At 37.6% G+C, this 15,547-nt stretch overlaps 1 protein-coding gene across 2 annotated transcripts in view; it reads right to left on the bottom strand.

Annotated features, from left to right (window-relative positions):
* The window catches only part of Eml4 (EMAP like 4), a 117,200-nt gene that overhangs the window by 46,817 nt on the left and 54,836 nt on the right, over positions 1–15,547 (bottom strand). For both annotated transcript variants that reach the window (XM_052186475.1, XM_052186476.1), the window contains exons 2-5: positions 8,275–8,457; positions 6,191–6,320; positions 2,467–2,640; positions 634–762 (exon numbers count right to left, since the gene is read on the bottom strand). In XM_052186475.1, coding sequence (XP_052042435.1) covers positions 634–762; positions 2,467–2,640; positions 6,191–6,320; positions 8,275–8,457 — 616 coding nt within the window. The remainder of the gene's footprint in view (positions 1–633; positions 763–2,466; positions 2,641–6,190; positions 6,321–8,274; positions 8,458–15,547) is intronic.

The raw sequence follows: 15,547 nt of genomic DNA, 5'->3' as shown, positions 1-15,547 counted from the left end.
CATTTATTTTCTATGGCTCATCATTAGAATCACCTGAAAGAATTTAAAATTTTTGATGCCTAGACAATAGCTTAGATAAATGTCCAGAAGTAAAATTCAGGAAACAGTAATTTTTTTTTTTTGGTTTCTCAATAGTCTCAAGTACTAATATAGTAAAACAGTAAATATCACATAAGATCATCAAAACACTGAAAGCACATACAAAAAGACTATAAATCTTATGAAACTCAGAAACTGAAGAAAAATTAATAGAAGACAAAGCTTTTCTATGAAGACTTAAAAAGATACATTAACAAGAAAAAAACCAAACAAATCAACTGAAATAGATTAAAAATTCAAATCAGGGGGCTAGAGAGATAGCTCAGCAGTTAAGAGGACTTACTGTTCTTCCAGAAGCCATGAGTTCAATTCCCAACACCCACATGGTGGCTCACAACCAGCTGTAATGGGCATCCAATGCCCTCTTCTGGTGTATCTGAAGATAGCTACTCATATAAATAAAAAGTAATATAAATAAACCAAAAAAAAAAAAAAATCAAATCAGGCATGTTATTACAACAGGCATGTTGTTACACACAATTATGTAGAGACACAATTATTGATTTTCAAAGATGATAACGTATAGCAACTTACTTGTCTGTATTTTTTATGACCTTTGATATTAGTTTTGATGTTGAAACAGTTTTCAGTAATTTATTACGACTATCATCTGAATTTTCCCATGAGTTATGTGACTTTTCAGCTGTTGATGGACGTTTTATGCTAGAAAAAAACACATTAGTTTCTTAGAGAAACATTCTGAGAAGCAATAACATATAATGACATATAGTTTCAAAAGAAAATGACGAAGTGGTTAACATTGTCTTAAAGCGAATCGAGGGCAAGAGGGTTAGCTGAGAGGATCTGGCTGCATGAGCAGAGGTCAGCAAGGCAGTCAGCAAGTCTGCACTAGGAAAACAGCATCAGAAAAAGAAATCTCTACAATCTGCTGCTAACAGAGGAAAATGCTTAAATCTGTATGTAACAGTTCTCATAGTTTTAAAAATATGAATTATAAACCATAAAATGATTATGTTTATGTAGTTAATTTATACATGGCACGCATTTCTAAATACTGTGATGCTAAAACTAAAACTCTTGCTTACAGTGTTAAAGACTTTTTATCTAGGATCAGAAATAAACACTATGCGATACAATAAAGTTACTGACAGTATCAATGAGGAATCTCTGGGTTTATAACTGGAATGCTATGGTTTCTAAATGACCTTCTGCCTGCACTTGCTAACCACCGTGAAGCTCATGCAGGCTTTGATACTCTGCAGTAGTGCATCCAAAGGGCAATTTAGAAGGGCAAGCACATTTCCAGGAGACCGTAAGCTGGAAAGGAGACTCTGGGACAAAGAAGACAGTCAGTCAATCAGAACCTTAAAAGAGATCATGAACCTTCCCCCGCACACAATAACATTAATAAGCTACATTCAAGAAACTCCACAGGAGACCAGGCAGAAGAGCCACAAACCCTTAGACAGAAAAAGAATGTGCATGAGGCGCAGAGGCAAAGCATTCTGTAAATGGTAAACATGCATTAGTTAAGTGAAGGACACTCTTTCAAATCTCCATCATAGATTTGAATCAAAACATATAGCAAAAGAAAATATATGGCAAGTCTTTTAGGAGTGCCTGTCATTTACTGAAATTCTAACAAGTTCTGGAGATGGTTTAATAGTTTCTCTAAATTCCTCAGCAGAACTATGATAATAAAATACCCAAGGAATGCTAAAGCTTGAGTCTGTGTTTCTAAATATGCCAATTTAATTAAACTGGTATCAGTGTTGATACAAGGTAGCCCCAGCAGTGAGCCCCAGCATGCAGGTCTATACCCCAATTTAGGCTCCTACACGTTTGTTACAATGTTCTTCCCTTCTCTCCCTCTCAAACACTGATTATAGTGGAAACAGAGAAAAGCTCTCAAACAAGCCTGTAGCACAGAAAAGAGCAGGTGAAATGATTTCATTTCCACACTCAAGCAAGAACTTATCCTCCCCAAACCCAAAGCTGAACTGAGATGCAGCCACAAGAGCTGTATGTTTAAACAAGGGGCCTTGCACGTTAAGGTTGTAATGATGCCAAAATGTGGTGAGAATAATTAATATGGCAATTTCTACCCATGGCTATAAATTTATACTACATAAAAACTTTAAAATATTCTAAAATTTTATTATAAAATATTGTTTAGGTTATTTATACTTATTTTCCTTTTACCAAATTGTTTACAACTTAGTTTCTTTGCCAATTGTAACTGAAAAGTTATGGTTTTAAACCTTTATTCCCAGATGTTCTAAACCACAGATTATAGCAATGAAGAAGTTTTCTCTTAGAATCCATGGATAGTCAACTCTTCCCAAATCACAGACTCCAGGTATCTTTACAACCATCCCTAGCCCTGCGCTTGGGGACAGTTAAAACCTTTTGGTGGGAGCAGAGCTCTTGCTCTCTGGAGCTTGTCTGTTTATTTGGAGAGGCTGTGAAGAGGGCTGGGGAGAAGGTGACGCTCGCATTTGTGGGCTCTGATCATTAGAGTGAGATTCCTCTTTTTTTTCTCTCTGTCCTTGTGGCTTTTCTTTCTTTTTTTCTGTACCACTGGAAAATAAAGTATAACATGGAACAACACATTTTTAAACAAACTTGAAAATCAAAATAATAAAGTGAGTATAATTCAAGACCCTAAATCATGTAATTAATATAATTTATTATTTTTATTCAATAAGAAAAGGTCTTCAATAAAGAATTAATTTTTAAAAATCTAAGATAATAATACATCCTATAAAGACTGCCCTTTTGGACAGAAGTGACCTCTAATGAATTTTGTAATTTTGGCAGGGAATATAGAAGCTCTATTAACTGACTTCAACATATCCAAATCAGAGCATTAGTGGAGTTTTGCATTACTTGTATAAACAAACTGGCTGGTGACACACTAACGCAGACTGGTCTTGGGTCCCTCTGCCCCTGTCAGTTGAGGGTTGTCTCTTGAGAAGGGGAGGGTGGGCATCAATCAATTCAGGGCCTCATATATGTTAGCTAAGCACTCTCTAGATGAGTTATACCCTGAGTCCCCATCAAAAGCTTTAATTGTACTAAAAATGGATGCTTTATTTTAAATCTGTTAGTGCTACATTATTTTAATTATAAAAGGTAAGTATAAAAATATTATACATACATAAAAAAAGAAAACTGTAATTTTTTAAAGAAGCAAGTTTTATGCTTTAGAATAACTATTTTAAAAAGTTAGTAAAAGGCTGTGAGGGGCTGGAGAGATGGCTCAGCTGTTAAGAGTGCCTGCTGTTCTTCCACAGGACCAGAGTTCAGTTCTGAGCATCTACATCAGGTGGCTCTATCAAACCACCACTCTAGCTCTAGTGGAATTCAATGACCCTACTGGGCATACTAACCATATATACACATAAATGAAAAATAGGTTAAAAACTATTTTTAAAACTAAATTTGTAATAAATAAATTAAATAAATAAATTTAAAAACTAAAAACTAAATAATAAATAAAACTAAATTTTTAAAAAAATGGTTATTAAATGAAGGTGAACCAATTGTTATAGTCATTCTAATAAATGGTTTTGCCAGAGTTTTACACTTATTACTCTGCCTTTAAACTAAGAATTATGAGCCTATAGGCATATTTTTCTGTAAGAGTCAACAAATTTGACCAGAGATGCATCCATTGAAAAGAAGGCTTGTCCTGATAAATGACTAAATACTAATACATTTCAGGCTAAAATGCCTAATGTATCTATGTGTAAGTTTTATTACCTTGTACTTGGACCTTTAATTGATTTCATGATTTCATTTCAGTTGTACAGCTGCCAACTGTGCTTCCGGTTTCCCTAGCACCCGGGAAGCATAGGGTAGGCAGATCTCTGTGAGTTTGAGGCCAACCTGGACTACAAAGCAAGTTCCAGGACAGCTGTTGTACTAAACAAAACAAAACCATGTTTCGAAAAACCAAAAATAAAAACAAAACACGCATGTCATACAGTCTCAGCTGCTTCGTGAGCTACTGGGCAGTCATGTACAGGACAGACTCAAGACTTGCGTTTCAATATTAAACGGCAGATAACTACACTCTATAGTTCTTATGCAAAGAACATTTAAATTTTATAAGAAGGTATGTTCAAGAATGTCACAAATATATACATAAAAGCGTGTGAATACACACACACACACACACACACACAGACAGTAACTCCACTATCACATTGTAAAAATTAAAAATGTAGTGACATCATTTTGACTTTAATGAATCTGATTCATTTTTGATATCATTGCACTGGCCATTGATTTTTATGTTGTTTTTAAGAAGTGTGTGCTAAGAAACACATTCTCACCGGCAAAATATCAGATTAAGCCTTAAAATTAAAAAACTGGGCCTGGAGATGCCAACTGGGTGGTGTTCCGCTGTGCTCAGTGCTGTCTGGGCCTGGATGTGCAGCTCCGTGTAAGGGCAGAGCGAGTATGCCAGCAGTCACTGTGGCCAGCACCGGAGGTGGGTCCCAAGGGTGGCGTGCTGGTCATCCAATCCAGGCAACATTGCAAACTACGGGTTCAATAAGAAGCCCTGCCCCCAAAACTAAGGTAAGGCATAATAAACATCCAACATCAACCTATGACCTCCAAATATGCAGATACGTATATGTACACATGTACATACGCATCCACACACCACACAAAAAGGTGGGAGGAAAGGAAGGTCTGAATTAGATGTTACTTCTTTTGTAACATCAGTCTCCAAACTATCCTTTATGCTTAAAAGAGATTTTTCTTTTGGCTCCTTAAAAGCAAAATCTAGTGGCCCCGCACAGTGAAGGAACAATCCCGGGTGGTCCTAGATCATTCTGTAACTGTGCTGATCGAAACAAGAAAACAGCACAGTAGCTATTTAAGAAAACCAGCTAAAGGTAACTTACTGAATTTTTTTTTTAAGGTGTTTATTAAAATTACACACTAAGGGCTGGCAAGATGGCTCAGCAGCTAAGAGCCCTCGCTATTCTTGCCCATAACCTGGGTTCCATTCCCAGCACCCACATGGCAGCTCACAATCACCTGTACCTCCAGTTCCAGGGGGTTTCAAAATCCTTTTCTAGTGGGTACTGCATGATGTACTCACCCAAAGGAAAACATAAGGATGAAATAAAAATTAAATGACCTTGGAAAAAATAGTATTAAAAATTTCTACTAGAAATGTTTTATTACAATATTTTCTCCTGAAAAATAAACCAGAGACAGTTTAGCATTTTTTGAAAGGAAATAACAATCCTATGTCTGTAATGACATAAGGTTCTGGGGAGAGTTTATAAAGCCCTGAAGACCTGTTTATCTATCTCCTCAGCATCCGTGCAGCCCTCTGCTGGTTTTCACTTCTGTAACTGCACAGTATGGACCACTCAGTTACTGGCAGTTGGTTACTGACGTTGTCATTTTCCATCAGCATCCATCATCTACTTTTTAAACTGTTTTCCCCTCACGCATTATCAAACAACGACAAAACACCCTGCTTTGTGCAGCTGATTGCCTATAACCTTTCCAAACTCTGTGTACCAACAACTACAAACAAACAAAAAAAGGTGGGCAAATGGTATTTAGGCACTATCATCAGAACAGTACTGAATTCATTGATGAGCACATGGAATTCAAGTCTGTAATACACTGGAACATTTGTAATGCAACATCCTCCTGCCCCGTCCCAAACTTGCAGACAAATGCACACCACTATAGAATGCTTTAACGTAAGCCTCAGTTTTCTGATTTCTGTTAATGAGAAAGTTGAAATAGCGTTTAACTGTATCAATAAATTCTTGCTGGAAAACAAAAACAAACATTAACAACAAAATTCCAGGAAATGAAAATCAATCAATCTCTCTCTCTCTCTCTCTCTCTCTCTCTCTCTTTCTCTCTCTCTCCAGTAAGAAGCAAAAGCTTCCTGAATAAAAATCGATTTTTTTATTAATATAAGTAAGCACAGTATCCTCAGGCTGGGTGTCTCACTCACAATTAAAGAATTCAAGACATGTGCGCTTGCCTCCCTCCCACACAGCTCTGCTTGGAATTCTCCTGAGTTCCTAGAGCATCACGCACAGTTGCGCATGCTCAGTGCCCCCTCCCCATGACCATCAGGTACCTTTTAGCAGCCGAAGAAAGAGTTTCTTTTCTTGCTATTGATATAGAGCTGGTGTGGTTCTGTTTTCTGTTTATACTACTTCCATTGGTTATACAGGACATAGAAATAGCTTCTCGAAGGCTTGGTTGGCCTAAAATAGTTGAAAAAGAAAATGTAACAAATTTCAAAATATTCCTTAAGGAGCAGTGTTTTAAAATTAAGTTTGTAGTATTTAGAAATAGTGAGTAGCTGGCCCCACCCACAGCATTCATCACACAGCACTCCTGTCTTCAGACTTAACCCCATGCACACAGACGACACCCACACAGACGGGCTGCTGGGCCGCTGGGCCCACTCCCTCAGCTCAACAGCTGCTTTAACATGGCAGCTCTGAAGCTCATAACCCACACACAGACTTTAAATTCTTAATATTTTACACGTCAAAATTAAGTGTGCTATTCTATGTAAATGACTTTTATATAAAATAACGTTTACAGTAAGAGGCTTGGAATAAATGTCTGGTGGGTAGGCAGCTGTGGTCAGGTTAAATAGGTGTATTTCCTAGAAGTCAGGTTTATTTAAAGACTGGGAATAGAATACAGTTATGGCCTCAAGTTTTCTCAGACTTAAGCAAAATTGAACTGTTCAACTAAGACAATCTCATGTTGGTTTTTCTTTACAAACAATATAAAATTAAAGTTTTCCATGTATGGACTAACTAAATCATTTAGCATTCCAGAGTGTTTCAAACCTGGTGGTTTAACTGCATTTTTGACAGGTTTTGGGACTAACTTGTACCATAGCTACCTAAGGAGCATCCTGAATACAGTGGCCCAGATCCTACCACAGATGGTAAGGCGGGCAAGAGGAAAGGAGCAGAAGCAGCTGCATTTATTTTTCAAAACTGCTAGGGAAGGAAGGTCCTTAATTAGGGCACTCCCCCCCTCAAATTACAGTGACTTTTGCTATAAAATACAGTATTAATATGCCACACAGATGATTTCTTATATTGTTAACTTTTAAAATTACCATGGTGAAATACTTTTAGCAACTTAAAAATGTTCAAATTAGTAGCATCTACCATATCTGCAATGCTGTGATGGGCAAAATTTTAAACAATGCAAAGGTAAAAATGGTCTAAGGAAGGAAGAAAAACTGTTACTCAAATACTCTTCCATTTTCTTTTCCTTGTCACACTGCTGTCAAGCTTTCTCAGTCTAATGACGTCATTCTTTAGAAGGGCTGCAATACCCCCTCCCTACCAGATTCTGTCTTCTCAATTTGCAATGATTTTGACATAGTTTCCCTTTCCTCTCGTCTCAAAGCAAGATAAAGCATTAGTCCCTTTAATTTCTAGCCACTACTTTTCAAAAGTAGAAACAACAAAGAAGGCGCGGGGTTCATGCATAGGAGCAGCTCCTGTTGCCTGGTCTGAGACAACAGACCCTGAAGTCTCAGAGGTGTTGTCTGGGTGAGGAATTCCTTCATCTTCTCAAACAAGTTTAGTTTAGTGCTCCCATTAAAGAAATGCACACCTTACAACCCAACTAAACATAATTTACCTATTATCAGCCTGTGACAACCCTTGTCATCTCCCATGTCATATGGTACACAAACTAAATAATATGTCCATGTGTTTACAACATAACGTTTTGTATCTTTATCAAGTTTGCTTAGTTTGAAAAAAGCCAACTCTTACCTTTAGATGAATATGTTTTTTACTTCTAACACATTCTGTACTAATAGCTTGTCTTTTATAAAACCACTGAGATGTACTCTCAGATTCTTTTCTCTTGGTCAGCCCCTCCCTACGAGCTCCTCATGGGTTCCCAGGTACCAGCTATGGCATAATTTGTCCTCCCAGTTACTACTGCCCAAGTGTTCTCTGGACTTTCCTCTGTGCTCTCAAGTACAGGCAATTTTCTTTTGGCAAGAATTCTGCTGTAACTGTGCATATATTATGAGCACATGCCATCAAAAGGAAAGAATTCTCTGATATAAGAAACTTAAAGGAGCCTACTGTAATCACAAGAACTCAGACAAGCAAATACGTTTGTGTCCTCAACTTTTCAAAACACAGACTGTCTTCACAATGCACGAATTACCTTTACTTGGCACGGACTTTTTCACTGAGGCTACATGATCTTCAGAGATTGCAAGACGCCTCAGAACATCAGCCAATGCTGCCTTTAGCACAGTAATTTCATCTTCTTGCTGTTGAACTCGTGACTCAAGAGCTGAGAGGCGATCTTGCACATCAGAGGTACTTGCAGCAGAAATACTATCATCTAAGAAAAGAAAATATTGACTATTTTAAAACCAGACTGCGCAAGAAAGAATTCCCTTCTGGTGAGAAAATTATATCAAGCTATTTTTATAAAACAAACAAACAAACAAACAAACCTTATGCCTTGTTTATAACAGCAACTTTTATAAAGTTCTTTAAAGGATACAGACAATGAAAACTGGGGGCCTTGGCACATCTGTTACATGAAAAAGTAGGTATGCAAAAATCTGAGGTGGTTTAACAATAATCATAGGTGGTAAAAATAATCATTCTCTCATCTTATAATCTTTATGTATTTTTAAACATTTTTACTAACATATTAATTATACATAATGGGTTTCATTCTGACCTTTTCATACAGGTACAGAATGTATTTTAACCTCCTAATACTGTGTGTGTGTGTGTGTGTGTGTGTGTGTGTGTGTGTGTGTAAAACTGAGTTTCCTTTAAGATAAGTCACAGAAGGGTTTTTATAGGACCACTGGCACTATAATATTTCATTTATATATGTATGTGTGTAATTTACACACATGTATGCACACATGCACACACGCACACACAAAGACATGCATGTTTTTTTGGCATATGTTGTATAAACATCTGTGTGGGTGCAGGTAGGCTCATGTATGCCTACACATGTATAAGCCAGAGATTAACGTCAAATATCTTCCACTATCACCTTAATTTTATGTTTTGTTTCTCAACCGAAACTAGAGATTGGCTGGCTTGGTATCCCCTCAGCTTCTGCCTCTAGCACTGGACTTATGAGCTGTGTGAGATGGCTTTTTTAGTCTGTATAGAAACAACTAATAGCGTTTTCATATGGTTCAGTTTATATTGAACACTATAGAAAAGGTCATTAGAGACCAGGCCAGATAAACACCTTCTAGATTTTCCAGAGACAGAGGTATGCAGCATGCTTTCTCTCTTGGTTCATCAACACTCTAAGAATTTTCTTAGGCTACTCAGTAATAAAGCAACTGGGACTCTTGATTACTCTGAGTCCCAGTTTTGAATCTTAAGGCTTAGACTACCAATACTAGGAACAAGTCTTACATTTCTGCAAATTAATTATGTGGACTAATAAATCCAGTTTTTGTAAGCCACTGCTTGTAAGTCAAGCATTCTAATTAAGTCAGTAAACTATATGGCTATCACCTTCTAAACTTCTCTCAAATTATGAGGGATAAAGTATAATTTTAAGTCATCTGCACACAGACTGATGCCTATGGGAAGGCAGTGGAGTCAACACAGCAGCACTGTCTGGGGCTTCATTCCAAGCAGGCATTGGTACTTTCATATTGCAAGTCGCTTCTTTTATCTACCCCCCTCTTTTTCTTTTAATGGCTAAGGTTTTTACTTTGTGAGTGTTGGATAGTATGTAATTGTATGTAAAAATGAAATGTAATTCTGCCTGTCGAGATCTTATCAACCTGGCAAGTCCTATAAGAAGCATAAGGGCAGTTTTTCAAAGGCACAATAAGCACAGAGTTAGCAATTAACAATATCCCATGTTGGCACTGTATTTTTCATATTTACTACTTCATTGCTTTCCCATGCTGTCTACATTTTATATCGGAGGAAAAACCTCAGGATATTAAATAGCTTGACCAAGGTCACCAAACTACTCTTGATATCTGAGACTTAAAACATAAGCCCAACTCCCAAATTAAATGCCCTTTATTTCACACACCATTCTAATAATAATCACATGAAGAGCAAATAAATAGATCCTTTTACAAAGCTAGAAGCGCGCGTGCACACCACACACACACACACACACACAGTTAGAAAAAGCAGAAATAGAAACATTTTGCTTTTCTTTATGACTTTGCGTATTGCCTGATGTTCAACTTAAGATAAGCTCCCCTTTGACACCGTGACTCAAAATTATAAAGACATATACAATAAAGTACAATAAAGCTAAACCTGCAATCATAGACTACTCCTAATCTTGGAAAAGAGACTATCTTAGAGTCAGCCATCGCAAGCACTTTGTAGACAAGCAACCAAGACTGAGAAGTTCAGTGCTTGTTCGGGTTATGCAGGAAGAGACCCAGCTCCTTCCTCTGATGTGACTTCATGACCAGTGCTTGCTCTCTCTGCAGTTTGAAAACTTTCTTTTCCCAGTGTAACACAATCTCATTCACAATAAACTTTTTAGGAATACATCTGTTTGACAAATTTATTTTTGAGTTCTTTTACACTCCTTTAGTTTTCTTTCCTTAATACCGTGGTAGTCCTTTGTTTAGTATTTTCTTCTTTCAAAATAGTTTCTAGGCTTGAGGGTTATAAAATAAAATGAAAATTAAATTCTTAGGAATTCTTAAACTAGTGGAAAAAAGAAAAAAAAGGTAGATAGGGAGATCTGCAAATGTTTTATCTGTCAGCAGTCTGCTTCCTGATGCATGTGAGTCTCGTTAATTAGGATGTGGAACCAGTCTATATAATCAGCGGATACCTGATGCTAGCTAGCTCTGTTCATTTTGCTTCTATTATAATTGATTACAGGTTTGTTTCCTAAACTTGAAGAAACATATCATCTTTGCAGAAATACACTGTATTCTAAATATTCTCAAGTTGCCAAGGCACCACTGTAGTAAAATGAGATATGGTTATATTGATTAGTACCTTCAGAATTTTAATATTTTACATAAATCTTTTGAAAATGGAACACTGTAATTTCTTATTTTCCTACTGGTGGGGTCATAACTATAATTTATGATAAGACCCTCCATTTAGAATAATAAATGAAAGAAGACGTGACCAGAATGTATAGTGTACATATAAAGAACTAAATTTAATAATTTAAAAGCCTAACTACTATGCTAAAAGCTGTGATTAAAAAGGTGCCTCTGAAGATGTATATATATGAATATACGAACATAAAATACATACTCCTACCTAATTCAATTCTAATATTTCCTTTGGGGGCAGTGCACAGTTTTATTATGTAGAAAAGACTGGCCTCAAACTCAGAGAAATTCTGCTGTTTCTGCCTCCCGGTCCTTGGGATTAAGGTGTGCATCACCACACCCAGCCTGAATGTTTCTTTTTAGTGTTTCTGTATACCATTTTACGGAAGTAACAATGCTTACCTGTATCGATAACTTCCAATTTACTAATCTATATTATGGGATATTAGGAAAACAAGCCTTTGCATTATTTAAATAAAAAGAAAAGTCTCTGGAATGAGAGCAACTTTTAAAAACTGTGAACATGCTCACAGATTTGCTGATGTATATATACAAACTGCAAATGTGTACACAAGTATGTACACACAATGTAAAGAAGGACAAACTTTTAAAGCTAGGACTTATCGCCTTTTCAAGTTTTTAAATTTTTACTTTATTTATGTATACGGGTGTTTTGTCTGCATGCATGTCTGTGTACCCACCACGTGTGCCTGATGCTCTTGAAGGACAGAAAAGGACAAACAGATGATGTAAGCTACCATGTAGGTGCTGGGAACTGAACTCAGGTCCTCCAGAAAAGCAGCCAGTGCTCTTAACCACTGAGTCATCTCTCCAGCTCCCTGTTGTTTCTTAAGTTTTTGTTTTAATTTTTTTTTAATGTTTTTTATTTTTCTAGACAGGGTTTCTCTGTGTAGCAGTGGCTGAGCTGGAACTATCTTTGTAGAGCAGGCTGGCCTTGAACTCGCAGAGATCCCCCAGCCTCTGCCTCCAGAGTGCTGGCACTAAAGGCACAAATCACTACTGCTTGGCTAAAGATATATGTATTTATGTATTTTATGTACATGAGTATTTGGTCTGCAAGTACATCTGCAAAACAAAGGGTGGCATCAGACAGTTGTGAGCTGCCATGCAGGTGCTAGGAATTGAACTCAGGACCTTTGGAAGAGCATTAAATGCTCTTGACTACCATCTATCCAGCCCTGCATCTTTACTTTTAATGATGAAACAATTACTTCAAATCTCTCATGTGTAGTATTAGTAGGTGAACTGGAAAGAGAAATCAAACTCTGAAGTATTACCCATAAGGGAATAAGTTCCCACAACTTCTCTAATTGCACACCTATTACTGCAGGGAACCCAAATCCTAGAACTGCAGGTAAAACAAAGCACTCTCTCTCTCTGGTCAAAGCCTGGGAAGAACGGGCGCTGCAGGCCGGAGCTCATCGCTCCACCCAGGCAGTTCTGGAACACATGCACAGCAGCAGGCAGCAGCGCTGGGGTAGGAAGGGTTTGCCTGCCTTCTTTTCCTTCCACCAGTGCTTTACTTGGTGTGGGAGGCAGCAAAAGCAAAGGACTCAGCTTCCCTAGCAAGAAAGCAGAGAGGGGGTCTTCAGAACCAAGAGTACCAAGACAGCAGAGGATGTTTGTAAGCCTGCATGAGAGATCCTCCAAGCTGCACAGGCACAAGTCAACTACAATCAACAAGGCAAAGGCTTTCCAAAGTGAAAGGACATATGCAGATCAAAGCCCAGTGCCCAGGCTGTGCCATGCATATACGCATAGATAAGGGAGCAAATAAATTAAGCACTTGAAACATTCTTTCCCTTCTATCTCTTTTCTTGTTCTGAATACTTGAAACTATCTTTTTGGGAATGTGTGTCTAGAGCAGAGACTAGGAAACTGCTCTGTCCCACAAAGGGAAAACATTTTTTTTTTTTTTAAATAAGTCAACAATGGGAGTCTCAGCAAAAAGTAGAAAAATGTAAATGGAAATTTTAGAAATGAAAACAGATTTTTAGTATCACAGAAGTAGAAGAAAGAGAATGACAACTATAAAGAAGAGAGTAAACTTATCAGTAGACATCACTTAATCTCAACACGGAAAAAGTACAACATCGGGCCTAGTATTTGTGCCCCTCTATCTCGGCTGATGAAGAGTCCAGGGAGCAGAGGTGGATCTAAATAGTGGCTAGACTTCCCAAACTGCTACGTTAAAACTTACAAATTCATTTAAATTGGGTGTACTGAAACCCTGCAATCACATGCAAAAATATGTAAGTAAAGCAGTCTACAATACAAAGGCAAAGGTATAAAAATGTCAGTTACATAAAATATATTTACATACTCTAAGTAGGAAGAAGCTATAAAGAAGATACAGAAAAGAACAACTACTCACACCAGTAAAGGCTGGCACTTAACTCCACTAGACTTCAGACCGAGTATGCACACTAGACAGGGCAATCTACAAACAGGCAGGTATAGCACACAAGACCACTAAAGAACAGCATCCCAGATTAACAACTCCTATAAATCAGTTTTAAAGACCCTACAGAAAAACTAGCAAAAAGCCTGAACACAGAAAAAGAAATATTATAAATGTTCAAAGGAAAAAAAAAAATAGGATGAGGCACATCAATCTTGGCAAGGAAAATTGCAACAATACAAAATACTATTTTATGCATATCTGTGTAGCGTGGGAGAATTTTTTCTCCTCTATAGAAGAGGGTGACGATGGGACTACTTTTGCAAATTAAATTCCAAAAAGATAGAAATAAAGTTGTATTCCCAAAGAGCCCTGAGGTTTTACAGCATACAAACAAGATAATCTGAAATCTTAGTTGTTAATAATATGATCTATTATATGTCAATCTATTTTTTTAAAAAGCCCATCTATAAAAAGATATACAATATAAATTGCCAGACTGACTTCAAATTTAGAGACCTACCAGTCTCTACCTCCTTAAGAGCTGAGATTAAAGGTGTGTGCCATCACTCCTGGCTACAACGCCAGACAGAACACTGTCTGCAGATTACACAGGAACACTAGAAATGTCCAGAGTAAGAACTAGGAGAAACCATTACAACGGCACATCCTAACAACTGTTCTAGCCCAAATGACAGTCAGTAGGAGCTAATCAAGTAAGTCACTTTATTGTAGCATGTCATACAGATCATAAAAAGGACAGTGCACATTTATAATCACAAACATATGCTGAATATAGAATGAACATACTGTAGAAGAACACCTGTAGTTCAGCATCAATGCTGCAGTGTCTGTGCAGAGCTGTTTCAATTGGTAAACACACAGAAATGCTGGAACAAGTCTCTGAGAAATAGGATTTCAGAGAATTTTCAGATACATTTTCTATAAAAAAAATTGTAAGCAAAGTAATTTTTGTTTGTAGTTTTAGGAGATGGTTTCTCTCTATGTGACCTTGACTCTCCTGGAACTCTATAGATAAGGCTAGCCTCAAACTCTCAAAGATCCACCTGCCTCTGTTGCCTAAAATGCTGGGATTAAAGGAATATGCATGTGCTACCTACCCTCCTCCCCCCCCCCCCCCCAAATCTGTAGAGGGCACTTCTGAGGTCCTCCTGCTCACAGATAAGGACTAGAGAAACCAGGAATGTTAAGCATGCAGGCTTGTCTCTTCTAAGGGGATATATATGCCTGTTTTCCACCCAGAAGGCTGGAAATGGATGATCTTAACAGCCTGGCGATCTGTGCTGGCTGTAGGCCAGGCACACCTGCACCCCCCAGATTAGTATGTTTATCCCAGGCTCTCCCTCCCTAGACCTTTACCTTAGTAGGGAATGTCACCTGATTGCCTGCTGACCTCTATGCAATCTCCAGAGACCACCTCACCAGATCCCAGGCCCTTACAGAACCCACCTTCACTGTAGAAGTCAAATGTACTTCACAAAAGAGTTTTGCACCTTGAGTTTTATTATGAACATGGATGGGCGTTGAGATCATTGTTACCAGGAAACTTTTCCCCCAAAATGTACTGTGCTGCAGTGAAGTGTGTCTAAGACAAACTGTTGAGTGTCAAGGCTCTGGAAGTTTAAACTAGCACCGGCCACTGAGGAGCGTGCTGAACAAGGTCTCCTTGTAGAGGACCCTGCCTCTGCTGGCATGAGGCTTGGAGGGACCCTGCCAATCTTAAATAAGAGAGCAAAGTAAACTATGCTGAAACATAAATCTATTTAGTAATATACCTACATTTTCCGTTCAAGTTTGCTTATTTTACAGACTTTGTTGTTCAATTAAGTGAAAATCCTTCTGTAAAAGTATAAATATGATATTCAAAAGCATTCAAAAAACATTCAAAAAGGTATGGAATCATTACAAAGTACTCAAAGGCCTTCAAATACTACCTCTTAAAGACACAACAA

This window comes from Apodemus sylvaticus, chromosome 6 (assembly GCF_947179515.1).
Source record: "Apodemus sylvaticus chromosome 6, mApoSyl1.1, whole genome shotgun sequence".
Lineage (NCBI taxonomy): Eukaryota > Metazoa > Chordata > Mammalia > Rodentia > Muridae > Apodemus > Apodemus sylvaticus.
Note: the sequence above shows the minus strand (reverse complement) of the source record. Positions and strands in the feature narration are given on the sequence as shown.